Source organism: Myotis myotis, unplaced genomic scaffold (assembly GCF_014108235.1).
Source record: "Myotis myotis isolate mMyoMyo1 unplaced genomic scaffold, mMyoMyo1.p scaffold_m19_p_12, whole genome shotgun sequence".
Classification (NCBI taxonomy): Eukaryota; Metazoa; Chordata; class Mammalia; order Chiroptera; family Vespertilionidae; genus Myotis; species Myotis myotis.
The window spans coordinates 2,524,833-2,539,085 of NW_023416316.1; the positions used below are offsets into that span (position 1 = coordinate 2,524,833).

A 14,253-nucleotide genomic window follows, 5' to 3' on the forward strand; every position below is an offset into this window, starting at 1 on the left:
TCACAGCACCATGGCCGGCAGGTGGTGCGCGGCGGCGGCGAGCGCGGGCGCGTGCGGGTGCGGCGCGGGCAGGGCGGGCGAGTGCGCCTGCAGCGCGGCGCTGGGCGGCCGGTGGCGCGCGCTCTTCTGGTGGGCACGCAGGCCGGCCAGCTGCGAGTAGGCGCTCTGGCACACCTGGCACTTGTAGGGGCGCTCGCCCGTGTGCAGGCGCACGTGGTTCCGCAGCGTGGACGACTGGCTGAAGCGGCGGTTGCAGAAGCGGCACACGAACGGCTTGTCCAGCGTGTGGATGCGCATGTGCGAGCGCAGGTTGCTGCGCGAGTTGAAGCCGCGGTGGCAGATGACGCAGCGCATGCGGCCCGCGGTGCCCGCCGAGTCCGCCGGGTGGAAGTCCTCTGGCCGCGAGGGGCGGGGCGAGAGCGGGGTCCCAGGGGCGGGGGGCGGGAGGGGCAGAGAGAGCAGCCTCGTTAGAACCGCGCGGCCAAAGCCCAACACCCACGCTCCCCACGCACGTGGTCCTCCCCGGGATCTGCCCACCTCTAATCCCCCGAAGGTTCTCGGGCAACTGCTGGGGAGCGCTGGCAGGGGGATGGGAGGGGTAGCAAGGGCCCTGGCTTAGGGGTCACGCAGGAGCTGGACTCCACGCCACGCTGTGAGATTCGGAGACCTAGTGACTTGGCCTCACCAAACCTCAACTTTCTCACCTGTAAAATGGGAGCCTACTACACCTCAGGGGGGCTCTGCAGGACCAGAGGGGACGGTCACCCAAAGCTGAAGGCTAGTGAAGGCACTCTGCTGAGCGCTTACCTGCCGGAGCCGCGCATGGAAAGTGCCGCGCATGGAAAGTGCCGCGCACGGTAGCCTTCCATAAGCGGAAGTAACTATTATAACCCCCCCACCCCATCTCCCCAAGAAAAACTCCTTTCATTTATTATCCCCGCAAACATTTACTGATGCCTACTATGTGCCAGGGAACTGCGCTCACTTTCCTCACCTCAAACGGAGGTAATGATAGCATCACCGCCATGAGCCTGCTGTAAGGACTAGAGAAAGTTCTGTTTGCAAACAGCTGCAGAGTAAGGGCTCAGTGAGCATAGTTCATGAGCCTCAGATTCATCCTCCAGAAATAAGGGTAATCAGATTTCACAAGGATTTTCTGAGGACCCAAGCGGGATAAAGGTTTAGCCCAATACTTGGCACAAAATAGATCCGCGACCCTCCAACACACGGAGGCAATGCCCCACCTCCATCCCACAGGTTTACACGGGGCACCAGCGGCAGAGCAGGGAAAGGCACAGAGCCTCAGGGCCAGAGGGGGCTTAGAGATCATCTTACCCAACCTCCTTTAAAGATGGGGAAACTGAGTCACAGGGCCATTCCCAAGATTGCACAGCAGACCTGGAACCTCATCCAGGCTCCCTCGGCCTGGCCCCTGGCTCATCCTGCCAAACCAGGCTGCCTCTGGTGGGACCCTCCCCCATCACCTGCCCCTACTCTGTTCTGGCCAGAAAACAGAAGGACTGCCTCTCACTCCTGCCTGGGCCAAGGTGGTGGCTCCAGAGGCTTCGGCCTCCTTGAACCAGTAGGTCCCCTGTGCTCAGTGATGCTGGAGGTTGAGCCAGGTGCCTCCCCACCACACACACACACGCACACACACGCACACACACACACACATGCATGCACACACGCATACACACACTGGGCTCATGAAGAGTACCTACCGTGCTTGTTCTTTTTCTGCTCCTCCTCCAGCCCGGGCACTCCGGGGATCCCCAGGAAGGTGTTGTGCGAGTTCCCGTACCACACCAGCAGCTCCTGGTCAGGAGGGATCATCTGCAGAGAAGGAGGCCAGGGGAGGTCAGGGGGCAGTGGCCTGTGTGTGTGTGTGTGTGTGAGAGAGAGAGAGAGAGAGAGAGAGGCAGAACTCTGCACGCCGCCTCACAGCCAGGAGGCATCTGTCCTGGCACTTGCCATGGAGATGTGGCTCCAGTGGGTCCTGTTCCACAGGCCATCCCCAACAAGCTGCACGATCATGGAGACCCTGGGGTGCTCTGCTCCCCTCTTCCTGCCCAGGCTTCCCGCCATTTGCTGGGAACAGTGCTGCCTCCCAGACTCCCAAGCGGATGGCAACAGAACCGCAGCCTCACAGCGAGCAGAAGTGACAGCGACCCAAAGTGAGAAGACTTTCCATTTCTTACGTGGGGGGTGGGGGAGCAGTCAGCCAGCCCTCAAGTCTTCAGGGCGGAGCTGGATGCTCCCAAGGAGCCTGCGTTGCAGGGCGCCCCGTGGCACTTGGCTACCCCCTGCCCGATAATGCTCTCATCTGGAAACAGCTCTCATCCAAAGCACCCCAGGCAGCACCACACCACAGGTCATCCTCCCCCTTCACAGGGCTCTGTATGGCTCCATGCACGAAAGGACCTCCCGGGTTCTTTCCACCTGAGGAAATATGGGGCCCTGAGCCTTACACAATCCACTGTGTGTGTCCTGGGCCTCTGGCACAGAACGCCAGAGACAGTGCAGGGCTCTGCTGCTCCCTGCGGAGGACCTGCCCCTGGGCGTGGCCGTCAGGAGGGAGGACTTGCAGTGATCATCCAGGGAGCTGTGGGAGGCCTGCTCCTGCGTGGAGCTGACCATACGCACACTCTCCGGGTCATCTCAAGGGGCCACCAGTACCCCTGCCGAGCGGGGAGCCGTCAGGCCCAAATGAGAGAGGCGCGGCCCATCACCCTCCTGAGGCCTGCACCCCAGAAGAGCTGGCTTTGGCACCCACCCCGGGGGCACTCTGATCTGTCCAGAGAAATGGACACCCCAGGCCACAGCTGGTTTTTTTCCTGGTGGGTCCTCTTTTTTAAAAAAATGTTTTTACTGATTTTTTTTATAGCAAAAGGAAAGGAGAAAGAGAAACAGATACTGGTTGCCTCCCTCATGCACTCAGCCAGGGATCAAGCCTGCACCCTGGGCATGTGCTCTGATCCGGAATCGAACCGGTGACCTTTTGGTGCATGTGGGACGACACTCAACCAACTGAGCCACACCAGCCAGGGCCCTGGCCTTTTAGTGACGCAAAAGATCCGATGGGATTCCATGTAGGGGTGTCTGGTATCAGCCGTGCAGGGCCCTCCCGTGGCTTCTGTGGTCACAGCGAAGGCCCACCCCTTCCCTGCGGTTCTGGCCCGCAGGCCCCCTCCATACTGCAATCCTACTGTCTCGCACACCTTCTTCCTCTGGTCAGAGCCGGGAAGACTCTCAGGCATCACAGCCGGCTCTGTTCCTTCCCCGGAAGCAGAGGGACCAGGGAGCGGCAGGTGGGAGCAGGAACGTGCAGTGTAAGGGGGCCCAGTGACTGAATCCTCCTGAGACGCAGCCAGGGGTCACCGTAGCCAGGGGTCACCGTGCCCCTCTCCCCCAGCCACAGGGCCCAGAGCACGTGGCCTCAGGCCTCAGGGAAAGCGAGGGCTGAGAACAGGCAGAGGGTGGCGCCAGCTCAGAGGGACGGGGCTGGATATGGAGCAGGGGTCCTCAAACTTTTTAAACAGGGGGCCAGTTCACTGTCCCTCAGACCGTTGGAGGGCCGGACTATAGTTTAAAAAAAAACTATGAACCAATTCCTATGCACACTGCACATATCTTATTTGGAAGTAAAAAAAAACAAAAAACGGGAACAAATACAATGTTTGTATTTGCATGTGGCCCGCGGGCCGTAGTTTGAGGACCCCTGACCTGGAGGAACCGAGTGCAGTCTGAACCCACGGAAAAGTGGGCGGTGCCTCAAAGAAAGCAGGAACCGCCGCGAAAGTTCTGGAGGCCTCTCTGGTCATTCACAGCCGTGGCCACTGTGCAGGGGCCAGCAGGTCAGACCCAGAGGTCCTGCTGGAAAAGGGGCGGCGAAGAGAGGGGTTTGGCGAGCCCTTTAGAAAACAGGAGGATGGAAGTAAAATACTTCAAATGAACTCACTGTGAAAGCAGCCACTCGCCACGAGACAGCGCACATGGGACCTCTGTCATGAGGGCCCTGGGTGACCTTACATAAGTCACTTTGCCTCAAATGAAGGAACTGGGGTCTCTGAGGTCCCCCAACTTTAGGACTCTGGCTGGAAGCCACCTGCAATATTGCCCCAACCCCTGGCTGCAGTCCTCAGATGTACTGACATGTATCCATCGTGGATTTTCTAAAGCAACCGGCCCCCCCCAGACGGTCTCAATCTGCCTCTGCCTCTGCCTCTTCCTTCAGGAGACGCACAGCACAGGCTTCCAGCTCAGTCAGGTTGGGGTCCACTTGGGCTCCCCACCTGCTGACCACCTGACCTTGGGCCGGTCTCTGGGCCCCGGTTTCCTCCACCATAACGCGGGGCAGCAGCACTGCCCAGGCCTCACTGGGTGCTTGTCGGGAGCCAGGCACACAACGCTCTTTACGCGATCGATACACAGGAGAGCTTGCTATGACCCCCCCCCGCACCCCCCTCCCGAGCTTGCCAACCTCTCAGAGAAGCTGGCAGTGATCTCAGGCGCGGGGGAGTCCCCCAGTCGCCGCCGCCGCAGAGCTGGCGGTGTGGTGCGGGCCGCCGGCACCTGGCACCATTAAAGCCCAGCGTGACCGTGGCTTTGCTTTCACTGTCTGACAAGAGCATCGGCTGGGCCCCCACTACTTCCCACAAACAAGGGGTGAGAGGTTCAGCAAGCCCCCCCCATCCCAACCCTCCCTCCCCCGTGATGTCGCCCTGAGCCCTGAGCTGCAGCAGCTTCACCTCCAGACTAAGTCAGCACTGGCCTTTTTCTTTTAATTGACGATAAGAATTATTAATTAAGCATAACAACAACAAAAATGATGATGACCGAGGAGCCAAGAACTCTGAGACTGCACAAAATTTGAAAATTATTATTCCAGAGCTTCAATATTAGCTGTTTCAATACAACGCTCAGTCGTTTATTTACTAATGTCTTTTAAATGTACAAAAATTGGCCCTGGCCGCTGTGGCTCGGTTGGTTGCAGCATGGTCCCGTGAACCATACAGGATCGATGTTTCTCTCTCTTTCTCTAAAATCAATCTTTAAAATGCACAAAAGGTCATTTTACTAAAATTAATTATAAGATTAAAATAGTGATGCGCACATCCATGCAAACAGATATTTTTGTTCTAAGTGCTTTATAGTTTACTAAAATTTTACTTTTGTTGGATAAAAAAAAAAAGAGAGTGATGCAGACCCACGGACAAAAACGTGTAGGCGCGTAAAAGGGTAGAGAATGAGCAGCCAGTCTCTCTCCCACGCTGGGGGCCAGGCTCTACACCGGGTTTCTGCGTAGGGAAGGGCCTGTCATTTTGAGACAATTAACGAAGCTGATTCAGGTTCCTGGGGAGCAGCGTGATGGGCAGAGTGACTTCCATTTTCTACATGACGCATCTAATTTTTTAAAAAATGAGCCGCTCTCGTACTATTTTTATACAAAAAAATATTTTTTTAAAGAAAGAAAATCCATTAGGAAGAACCTACTGGAATTGAGAATGACGCACATCCCCGCCAGCAAGAAGCCAGCAGCCCTCTGAGCCCCACCGGGGAAGGCAGCCTGGCCTGCACCGACGCCAAGCCTTCGGAGCCCTGGGTCTGGACCTCTGGTCTCTGCCTGCTCCTCGCAGCCTCTTCCTGAGATCCTGGTCCTATTGTCTGGAGGCCCCCCCGAGCTCCCACCAGCTGCCACCTAAGAGCAAAGACCAGCCATAGTCCCCTGCAGGGCCCCTCATCCCCTCACTAGCACGGTTTCTTTAAGGCCAACCCTTCAGCCTGGCCCAGCCAGGCTCTCCCTGGGGCTCAGAACCAGAATCAGCTGCTCCTTCACTTTCCTGGGAGCAGGGACTGGCTCGGGACATGCGATCAGCCACACAGTTTCCAGAGCAACTGAGTGCCACACCCGTCACCCAGACTGGAGGGGAGGGCGGCATATCAGTGCCCGAGCCTTCCATGGACAAATTGCACCATCTCTCAGCGCATGCTTCTTAACCTTCCCGATCAGCCCACAAGTTTTGTCCTGCCCCATTTCTGAATTTTTATAAATGGAAGTGATGGGGTTTGGGGTTTGTTTTCCTCATACAAATCCACGCCACACCATTGAACATGCTCCCAGGGGCTCCGCGGCCCTCCCTTCCCCAGGCGGTGCAGCAGCCCCGTCTAGAAGGATCTCGGTGACATCTGGGCGGATATCAATTTCCATTGTACCACAGATGTCCTGACACACCAATTAATAGAGTTCCAGCAAATAGATATTGGCCAGGGAGGCCCCGTGGTGGCCAAAGGCTCGGCTCTGGGGTCGGACAGGCCTGGACTCAAATCACAGCCCAGCAACCTCCCTCAATCTCCCTGAACCCTAGTTTCGTCGTCATTAAAATGGGGAGCGTGATGGAGAGCACCTCACAGTGGAGAGGATTCTATTTCTAAAAGGTTGCTAAGCCTTCGCAAGGCGCCGCCGGCACGGGGTAAGGGCCCACATGGTGGCAGGGTCATTAATGCTGCTCATTAATAAGCAGAGCCCCTTACCTGCACCCACCGATGAACAAGGTCGAAGGAAAACCGCGCTTATCCCCACGGGGCCAAAGAAAGGAGAGATGGGGCTATGGGCTCGAGGGGAAAAAAGCTCAACTCCCTGAAATGAGAAGGAAAGTAGCAAAAAGGCAAGCCCACATTTCAGGGCCAGTAATGTGTCAAAAACCAGGGTGGGGAAAAAACTGGGAATTTTCTCCCTCGTTCCCAATTCCAAAAAACACCACTATCTCTTATTCCTACATCCTTTTCTTGTGCTGAGTTTTGGAGTCAAAGGTCTTGCTTGGGGCAGGAGGGAGGTGTTTTCCTGGGAGAACTGGGTCCATGTGTCCCCCTTTCAACTGAGCCCCTCTCACCTACAGAAAGAAGCACTCAGTCAACATTGAGCTCCCACTTGCTATGGGCTGGGAACTTTCTAGAAGTGTCATTTTAGGCACCCGAGGCTATAGTAAATTCCTCCTGGTTGCACTGAGCAAGGAGGGTGGGTGCCCCAGGGATAACATGCCAGTAGATAAGCCAGATGCAAAACAGGCCTGGGCGCTCTCCACTGACTGGCGGCCTTGACACTCCCACCCTCCTCTCCGTGAGGAGGGCTGAAAATTGTGGAGCAGAAGTAGTATATCCCACTTCCTTCTTATTTTTATTTTTGGCAAGTAGTGGGTTACTGTTATGAAATATAAATAGTTCCGGGTGACAGAAAGATTAAGAAAACCGATCACGCAGAGGCCTCTCTCCTGGGCTCACTTGCCCACGGGCCCAGAACAAAGGGCCGCCTCTCCCGGGGGCGCCTGGGGAGAGGTCTGGGTGCACCGTTGCTTCCGGTGGCGCCTAGGAGGGCGGTGTGAGCTGCGGCCTTGGACCTGCTGCCCGGTGGTCACACACGCCCACACACGCACTTCGCCCGGTGGGTGGAATCTGACATTACAACGCAATCTGAGAAAATTGTCACCACGGAAAAATGTGCCCAACTTCACTTAGTAAAAATAAAGTGAGTTGGCCCTGGCTGCGTTGCTCAGTTGGTTGGAGCGTCGTCCTGATACGCCAAGGTTTCAGGTTCGATCCCCCGTCAGGGCACATACAAGTAAGTGGAACAACAAATTAATCTCTCTCTTTCTCTAAAAAACCAAGTAAAAAGCCAAACCTAATAAAAATAAAATGGGTGATGCTTTGTGTTTCCTTGCCCCTCCCTCAAAAGGCCCGTCTTCGTACACGTGCTACTCGACGAAGTTAGAGCATTCCTGGCCACCCGGGCTCTCTAGCTACCAATACCATAAATGATCGGACCTTTCCTGATCTTTTACCAACTTAAACTCCTGATCAAATGTGGATGACTTTTTCAAACTCTCATAAACCAGGTCTCTCCTTGGAGAGTTCTTCGGCTGCCGGCCCTCTGACCCTGAACGTCTGTATAAATGTCTATTAACATGCGTGTCCTGGCTCCGTTCAGCTTCCAGCCTCAGGAGAGACGGTGCACAGCGAGATGAAACCTAGCCCCCTTGCCCCCGGCCCCCGCCGTCTGCCCGAGCCTTCTGCCAAAACCACCAGGCGTCCCTGTCGGTCTCCTCTGTGCGTGTGCGTGTGTGTGTGCGTGTGTGTGCGTGCATGTGCGTGTCTGCGTGGGAGGGACGGGGTGGGTGTGGGTCCCCAGGCTCATCTGAATGGGGATGGCTGGGTAGCCGTGTACACATGTGAGGGGGTGTGTGAGGCTGAGAGGGGTGAGGATCTGGAAGGATGCTCTCTATCAGAAGCGGGGTTCGGCCACCCCTGAGGCCGATTCCAGGATGTCTGCTCTCACAGATGTTAGCCCAGCTGGATGGTCACAAGAACCACCTCTGTCCTGGGCCTGGCCACCTCCGTCCTCCGTCACACTGCCTCACTCTGTCCCACCTCACCTGAACCCCAGTCTAGGAATGCTCACCTTCCTTATCTCCCAGGGTTCCCCCCACACACCTCAGCTGGGGCCCACTCCCAGGCCACACCAGGCAAATACCATTCTGGGGTCATCCCTAGGAGATTCCTGAGGCCTAGTTACTCAGGGACAATCGGACCTTAATTCCAGAAGCTTCTAGGCCCCAATGCCCCTTGGGCCTTGGGCGGACTTGGGGATCTGAGTCCCCGGGAGAAAAGGGAGCTAGGCTAACAAGGAGTCACTCCCAGGCTCTGGCGAGGCTCCTTCAGACCACCCTAAAACTCAGCCCAGCCCAGCCCCACCCACGGGGCACCGTGCCTCTCCCCACCTGCAAGCAGAAGCAGGGGGGTCCGGAAAAGTGGGGGGCAGACAATCCCATCACCCTGAACAGCGCTCCCTGACAACCTGCCGCCTGCCGCTGGGAGGCCAGGCAGCATGCCCCGTCCTGGGCCAGATGCTGAGTGAATTTCCTTCCAGGGGACCCTGCCCAGGAAGGTCCCGACAGGGTGGTCCTCCTTGGCCACCACCACTCAGCTGGCCATCAGCTCCTGCCCAAACACTGCGAGCTTGTCTGCCTCTGCCCGAGCCTCTCTCCCATCTTCTTGAACCTTCTCATGCCCTGGGCCTGGCTTAGCCCCCCCTCCCCCCCAGGACCATGGGAAGTGATATTTACCTGTCTGCTATCGCCCCCTTTCTCTCCTGAGAAGCTTCGCCCACAGCAGGCATTAGTGTAAACATCGCCCCCATGCCCTGTAAGCGCTCCTGAGCCTGCCTGCCACCGACTGAGATCCAGTTCCCATGTCTGTAAACTGCAGCAATGGCAGAACCTCCCTTGTGGATTACATACGTGAGGATTAAATGGGATAATGCGGTACAGCGGCTGGGAGAAGCCTGACACCCGGGGCGACCGGTATGTGACAGCCGAGACTCGATCGTGACCCACATGCCATCAGTGTCCCACGCAGGCAGGAGGAGGGACAACACACGGCTAAACCGCTGCAGACACAACCCCCTCTCCCACCCGGACGCTTTCCCTGGGCTGCCTTCCTCTGTCCGGCTTTCCGTATTGCTATGGCTTCTGAACCCCAGGACACCCTCAGCAGCTGCCCAGGGGCCTCCCTGTTGAGGTGCTCATGACATTCACAATGGCATCAAAAGTCCCGTCCTGCCCTAACCGGTTTGGCTCAGTGGAGAGAGCTTCGACCTGCAGACTGAAGGGTCCCAGGTTCGATTCCGGTTAAGGGCATGTACCTTGGTTGCGGGCACATCCCCAGTAAGGGGTGTGCAGGAGGCAGCTGATCGATGTTTCTTTCTCACTGATGTTTCTAACTCTCTATCCTTCTCCCTTCCTCTCTGTAAAAATATCAATAAAATGTATTTAAAAAATAAATAAATAAAAGTCCCGTCCTTTCTGATCTGATCTGCGGCAGCAAGGTGCCTGGAGGTCGTGCTCCTGAAGACCATGATGCATGGGCCTCAGCCCCACAGCCTGGGCCGGGCTGCGGTCAGGGCCCCTCCCTCCAGAGCAGACCTCAAACACAGCTGCCCTGCACCCTGCACCCAGCTGCTCCCGCTGTTCCCTACACACACACACACACACACACACACACACACACACGTGCGCGTGCACCTCGATGGCCTTGTAGAAGATGCTGGTGCCAATCTGGACGACCTCCAGGTTTTGCTCCTGCTCGTTACGTGCGCACTTGATGTACGTCATCCAGCTGCGGTGGTCCTCCTGGCTGGCATCGATAAAGTAGCGCACTGTGCCGTCCTCATTGAACACCTGGGCACAGGGGAGTCAGGGAGCAGGCAAGGCAGGGCTCTGTCAGGTGTGCCACCTGTGTCCAGGCCCTGGCGCCATGCCAGGCACTCTCTCTCCATCCTCACAGCAGCCCAGGAAGTGGGCACAGCTCTTACTGTCTCAGTTTTCCCGCTGAGAAAAGAGAGGCTCAGCCTGGCACAGCGACTTGCCTGAGGCCCGCTGGCTAGGAGTGGCCAATAGGGAGTCTAAGGCCCCACAGGCTCCTTCCTGCTGCCGTGTGCTCCCCATCCCCAGTAGAGCAGGGTCTCCAAGGGATCACCGATGAGACAAAGAAGCACACAGCGAGCTCTCCGGGAATGGAGAGGTTTCCCCAAAGCCGGAGGGGGCTGGCCACAGCACAGAGGGCACACAGGAGCCCAGAGAGGTAAGGCTGGCTCCCTGTGGCGCCTGGCCCGGCCTAAGCCCCTTTGGGAGAGCGGCCAGGGATACTCAGAGCTCAACCTGGACCCCAACTTCCTAACCCAGCAACAAGGAGAGAAAGTAACCAGGGGCTTGGGCCTCCAGGCGCGGGAGGAGGTGAGGTTAGGAGGGGCGAGGGGGGATGCAGGTGTCGAGGAGAAGGCTCCCAGATCGCCATGGGCCCTGCGCAAGCCACACGGCCTCGGGCTCTCAGTGTGCTCTCTTCTGTGAAGTGAGCCAACAGCAGGCATGCTCCATAGGTTTGACCAGAGGAAAGAGGATCAGATTTGGGGGGAAGAGGAGAAGCGTACTGGGGCGGGTTGTGGGGATCCAGCAGCATAGGGTCCTGCCTTGAGGAATGGCCGCCCCTCCCCACAAGGGCAGAAGCAGCTGCGGGGCGTTGGAGGTGCCCCCCCACCCCCCACCCCCACCCTGACCCCGAGCCTACCTCCCACATGAGGTTGTTGTTCTTGCAGATGTCTACGTGCTCCGGGGCGATGAGGCGGCCGGTGAAGGGGCCCATCTCGGTGCCAGCCTTGATCCATGTCTTGGAGAAGATGCCGAGGCCCTCGCCAGGGATGGAGCTCTGCGCGATGATCACCTCCGCCGGCAGCACCAGGCTGGACAGCTTCTGCACCTCTGTAGCCGCAGGGGCGCGGGCAGGGTCAGCGCCCAGGAGCCCTTCCCGCCGCCCTGACCAACCCCAACTGCCTGGGTGACTCCCGCGTGTGCAGAGGGACTGCGGCTGTGGGGGCTCCGCGCTGTTTGCAACCCTGGAACCCCCAGTGCCCTTGAAAGCTGTGCTTTGGGTTTATTTCTACTTTTTGGTTGTTTGTTTGTTTGTTTAGTCCCTCCTCGAATTCTCAAAGCACCCATCATTTCCCCTGCCCTCGCCCGGTAAAGTTTAAGAACGACTTAACCGACCGTAGTGAGTGGTTTCACACTTGGGTAAACTGAGGCCAGCTCCCTTGAGGAGGTGATGGCCACGACGACACTGCTGGCCCAAGTCCTGGTTTTGTGTTCTTCCACCCGCCCCATCTCCCACGGAGCTCACCGCACTGCCAGCTCACAGCGCTTCGCTCCGGGGCGCCGAGCACGGTGGCCCCAGGGTGCGGCCAGGGGGTCTGACTCCTGCCCGGTGCGTGCGGGAGGCCCCTTTCCCGGGGTGGGCTGGCAGCACTGGGAACAGACCTCAGACTGCGAGGCCAAGGGGGCCCAAGAGAACGCGGGATGCGCCGCTCCCTGTGTGACCCCGGGCGCGCCTGTGTCCCTCTATGCATCCATCCAGAATCGGGGGCGCCGGGAAGGGCGGCTCCCCAACCCAGGCGAGCCCTGCAGTCGCCATTCTGGGCCTGGAAGAGCGGGGCGGTCCGCAGTCCCTGGGGGTCCCCCGGCCGCCGAGCCTGGCAGCCGATGTGGGAACGGCGAGGCGCACAGGGGCGGCCTCCATGTCTTACAAGATTCCCCTCTAAGCTACCTGGGAAAATGCCCGGCCAGCCGGCGGCTGAAAGGGGGGTTAAACGGTGTCCGTTGCAGCGCGGCGGCAATTTGTCACGCTGTTAACGTGAGCGCATTCACTCGGCTCCATTCGCAAGAAATGGCTAATTCTAAATTCATTAGCCCTGGAAGAATGCTGTAGCAGTAAATTGTAGCTCAATGCGGAGGGGACTTGTTTAAAAGGGGCCGAGGAATTCCCCTTACAAAGAGGGGGGATTAGATGGTTGACATAGCGTGAATGGCGGTGGAATTAGTCTGCACGGTAAATTAAGAGAGGAACAGAGACCGTCCGGGGGAAGGGAGGGCGCGCGCGGGGATGCCAGCGCCGGGAGGGATTGTTCGCGGGGTGATGAATGAGGAGCGAGAACTTGAGACATCTTAAAGAAAAGAAACTTTCCTCGCTCCCTTCTCCCCCTGGCTCCCGGCGAGGCCTTCTCCCCCCGCCCGTCCGCCCCCCGCCCCCGCCCCGGCCCCCGCCGCCTTTTAAAGTTCTCGGTTTAAGTGGGAACTTGAGCGGGTCAAGCCCAAGTTAACCAAATGAATTTAAAACCCCTTCTTCTTGAGTCAAGTGCTATTACACGCCGAGTAAGGCTTTAGATGCCAGGAGCCCGCCGGCTCAAGGGGGCGAGGGGCGGGCCGGGGAGCGCGGGGGGCGCCGGCTCCGCAGCCTCGGCGCCGCGATCCTTCTCCCGGCCCTTCCCGGGGCCGCGGGGTGGGGAGCTGTCCGGCGCCCCGCTCGCTCCGCCCCGCGCCGCCCGGGCTGGGCTGCTCGCGTCCCGGTTCGGCTTCTGGGAAACCGAGGCACGCGGAGCAGCTGGGCCGCTCAGGTTGGCGCGAGCAGCTCCCAAGCCTCTTGTCCCCGCCGCAGCCCGCGCGTCGCCGGGGAGGAATCTGTCCGCGCGGAGGGGGGACGCGGCCGCCCGACGGCGAGACTCACCGCCGGAGAAGGACTGCGCCAGGACCTCGGCGGTGAAGGCCGTCTTGGGGCTGGCGTGGTGGCTCTTGTCCTCGAAGAGCTGCTCGCCCAGCACGTTGCGCCAGCGGCCGTACAGGAAGCTGTGCAGGATGTCGGAGGTGATGACCTCGGCCAGCGCGAGCCCCGGACCCTTCAGCCCCGTCTTGAGCACCAGGGCCTCCGCCGGGAGCACGGAGCCCATCATGGGCGGCCCAGGGCTCGCCGGCGCCGGGGACGGACGGCCGGGCAGACGCGAAGATGTGTCGGGCGAGAGGGGAGCGGAGGAGAGAGAGGAGAGGGCTGTGGGGCAGAAGGAGAAGGCAGAGGAGCCGGGAAGGAGGAGGCTGCAGGAGGGAGGCGAGGGGGTGGCGGGGAGGAAGGGAGATGGGGAAAGCAGCGGAGATGCCAGAGGCGGCGCGGAGGGCGGCAGAGACGGGCTGGAAGCGAAGGCGGGCGGGTGCGGGTGGGAGGCGGGTGGCTGTAGAGAATCGGCGGCGGCCAGCGGCTCTCGGACGTGCGCTTGCCTCGCGCACACGGGCCCGGTCGGTCTTCGCCTTGGCAAAGCCTCAGCGCCTTTATAAGATTCCCAGTGACCCTCCTAATTGGTTATTAATGACGCCCTGACGTCGGAGGACAGACTTGTTGGACCCGGCCGGCTCGAGGAGCCTTCGCCACCACAGCTCCCCATTCGCTCCTCCCGCCCCTCCCCGGCCCTTCCTCCCCCGCCCTCCTCTTCCTCCTCCTCTCCCCTTGGGAAGCCCGGCTGGGAGGGAGGCTCTGCTCGCCTCCAAGAGAGGAGGGGATGGAGCTGGGGAGGGGGCTCAGCGAAGTTCAGTTTGCTTGGACCCCAGAGACCCTACTGGGCGGGAGGAGACGCTGGCCTCGGGCAGGGCCGGGCTCACCCATTGTCCCAGGCCCGGACAGGCCCCAAGCTCCTGGGCCCGACCTTGGGCTCTGGGCACCACGTCCTGGACTGTGTAGTCGCCCCAGAACCCGCAGGCCCAGCGCGCAGATGGATCTGCCTGAGCGCTTCGCTTCGCTTCAAACGGGCGCTCCAATCCCTCTGCTTGCTGCTCACAGTCGGTGTGAAACCATCCCTGGGCGAAGAGGGCTGCTTGACGGGCTGCAGGCGCT

The 14,253-nt window shown here is 59.2% G+C and overlaps 1 protein-coding gene across 1 annotated transcript; it reads right to left on the bottom strand.

The window, feature by feature from the left end:
- PRDM12 (PR/SET domain 12) lies at positions 1–13,445 on the bottom strand. Its single transcript, XM_036331459.1, has 5 exons — positions 13,102–13,445; positions 11,116–11,306; positions 10,074–10,229; positions 1,722–1,833; positions 1–395 (listed from the first exon to the last, which is right to left on the bottom strand). Exons 1-5 carry the CDS (start codon positions 13,322–13,324, stop codon positions 1–3), a joined length of 1,077 nt encoding a protein of 358 aa, XP_036187352.1. The 5' UTR covers positions 13,325–13,445.
- Between the last annotated feature and the right edge of the window lie 808 nt (positions 13,446–14,253).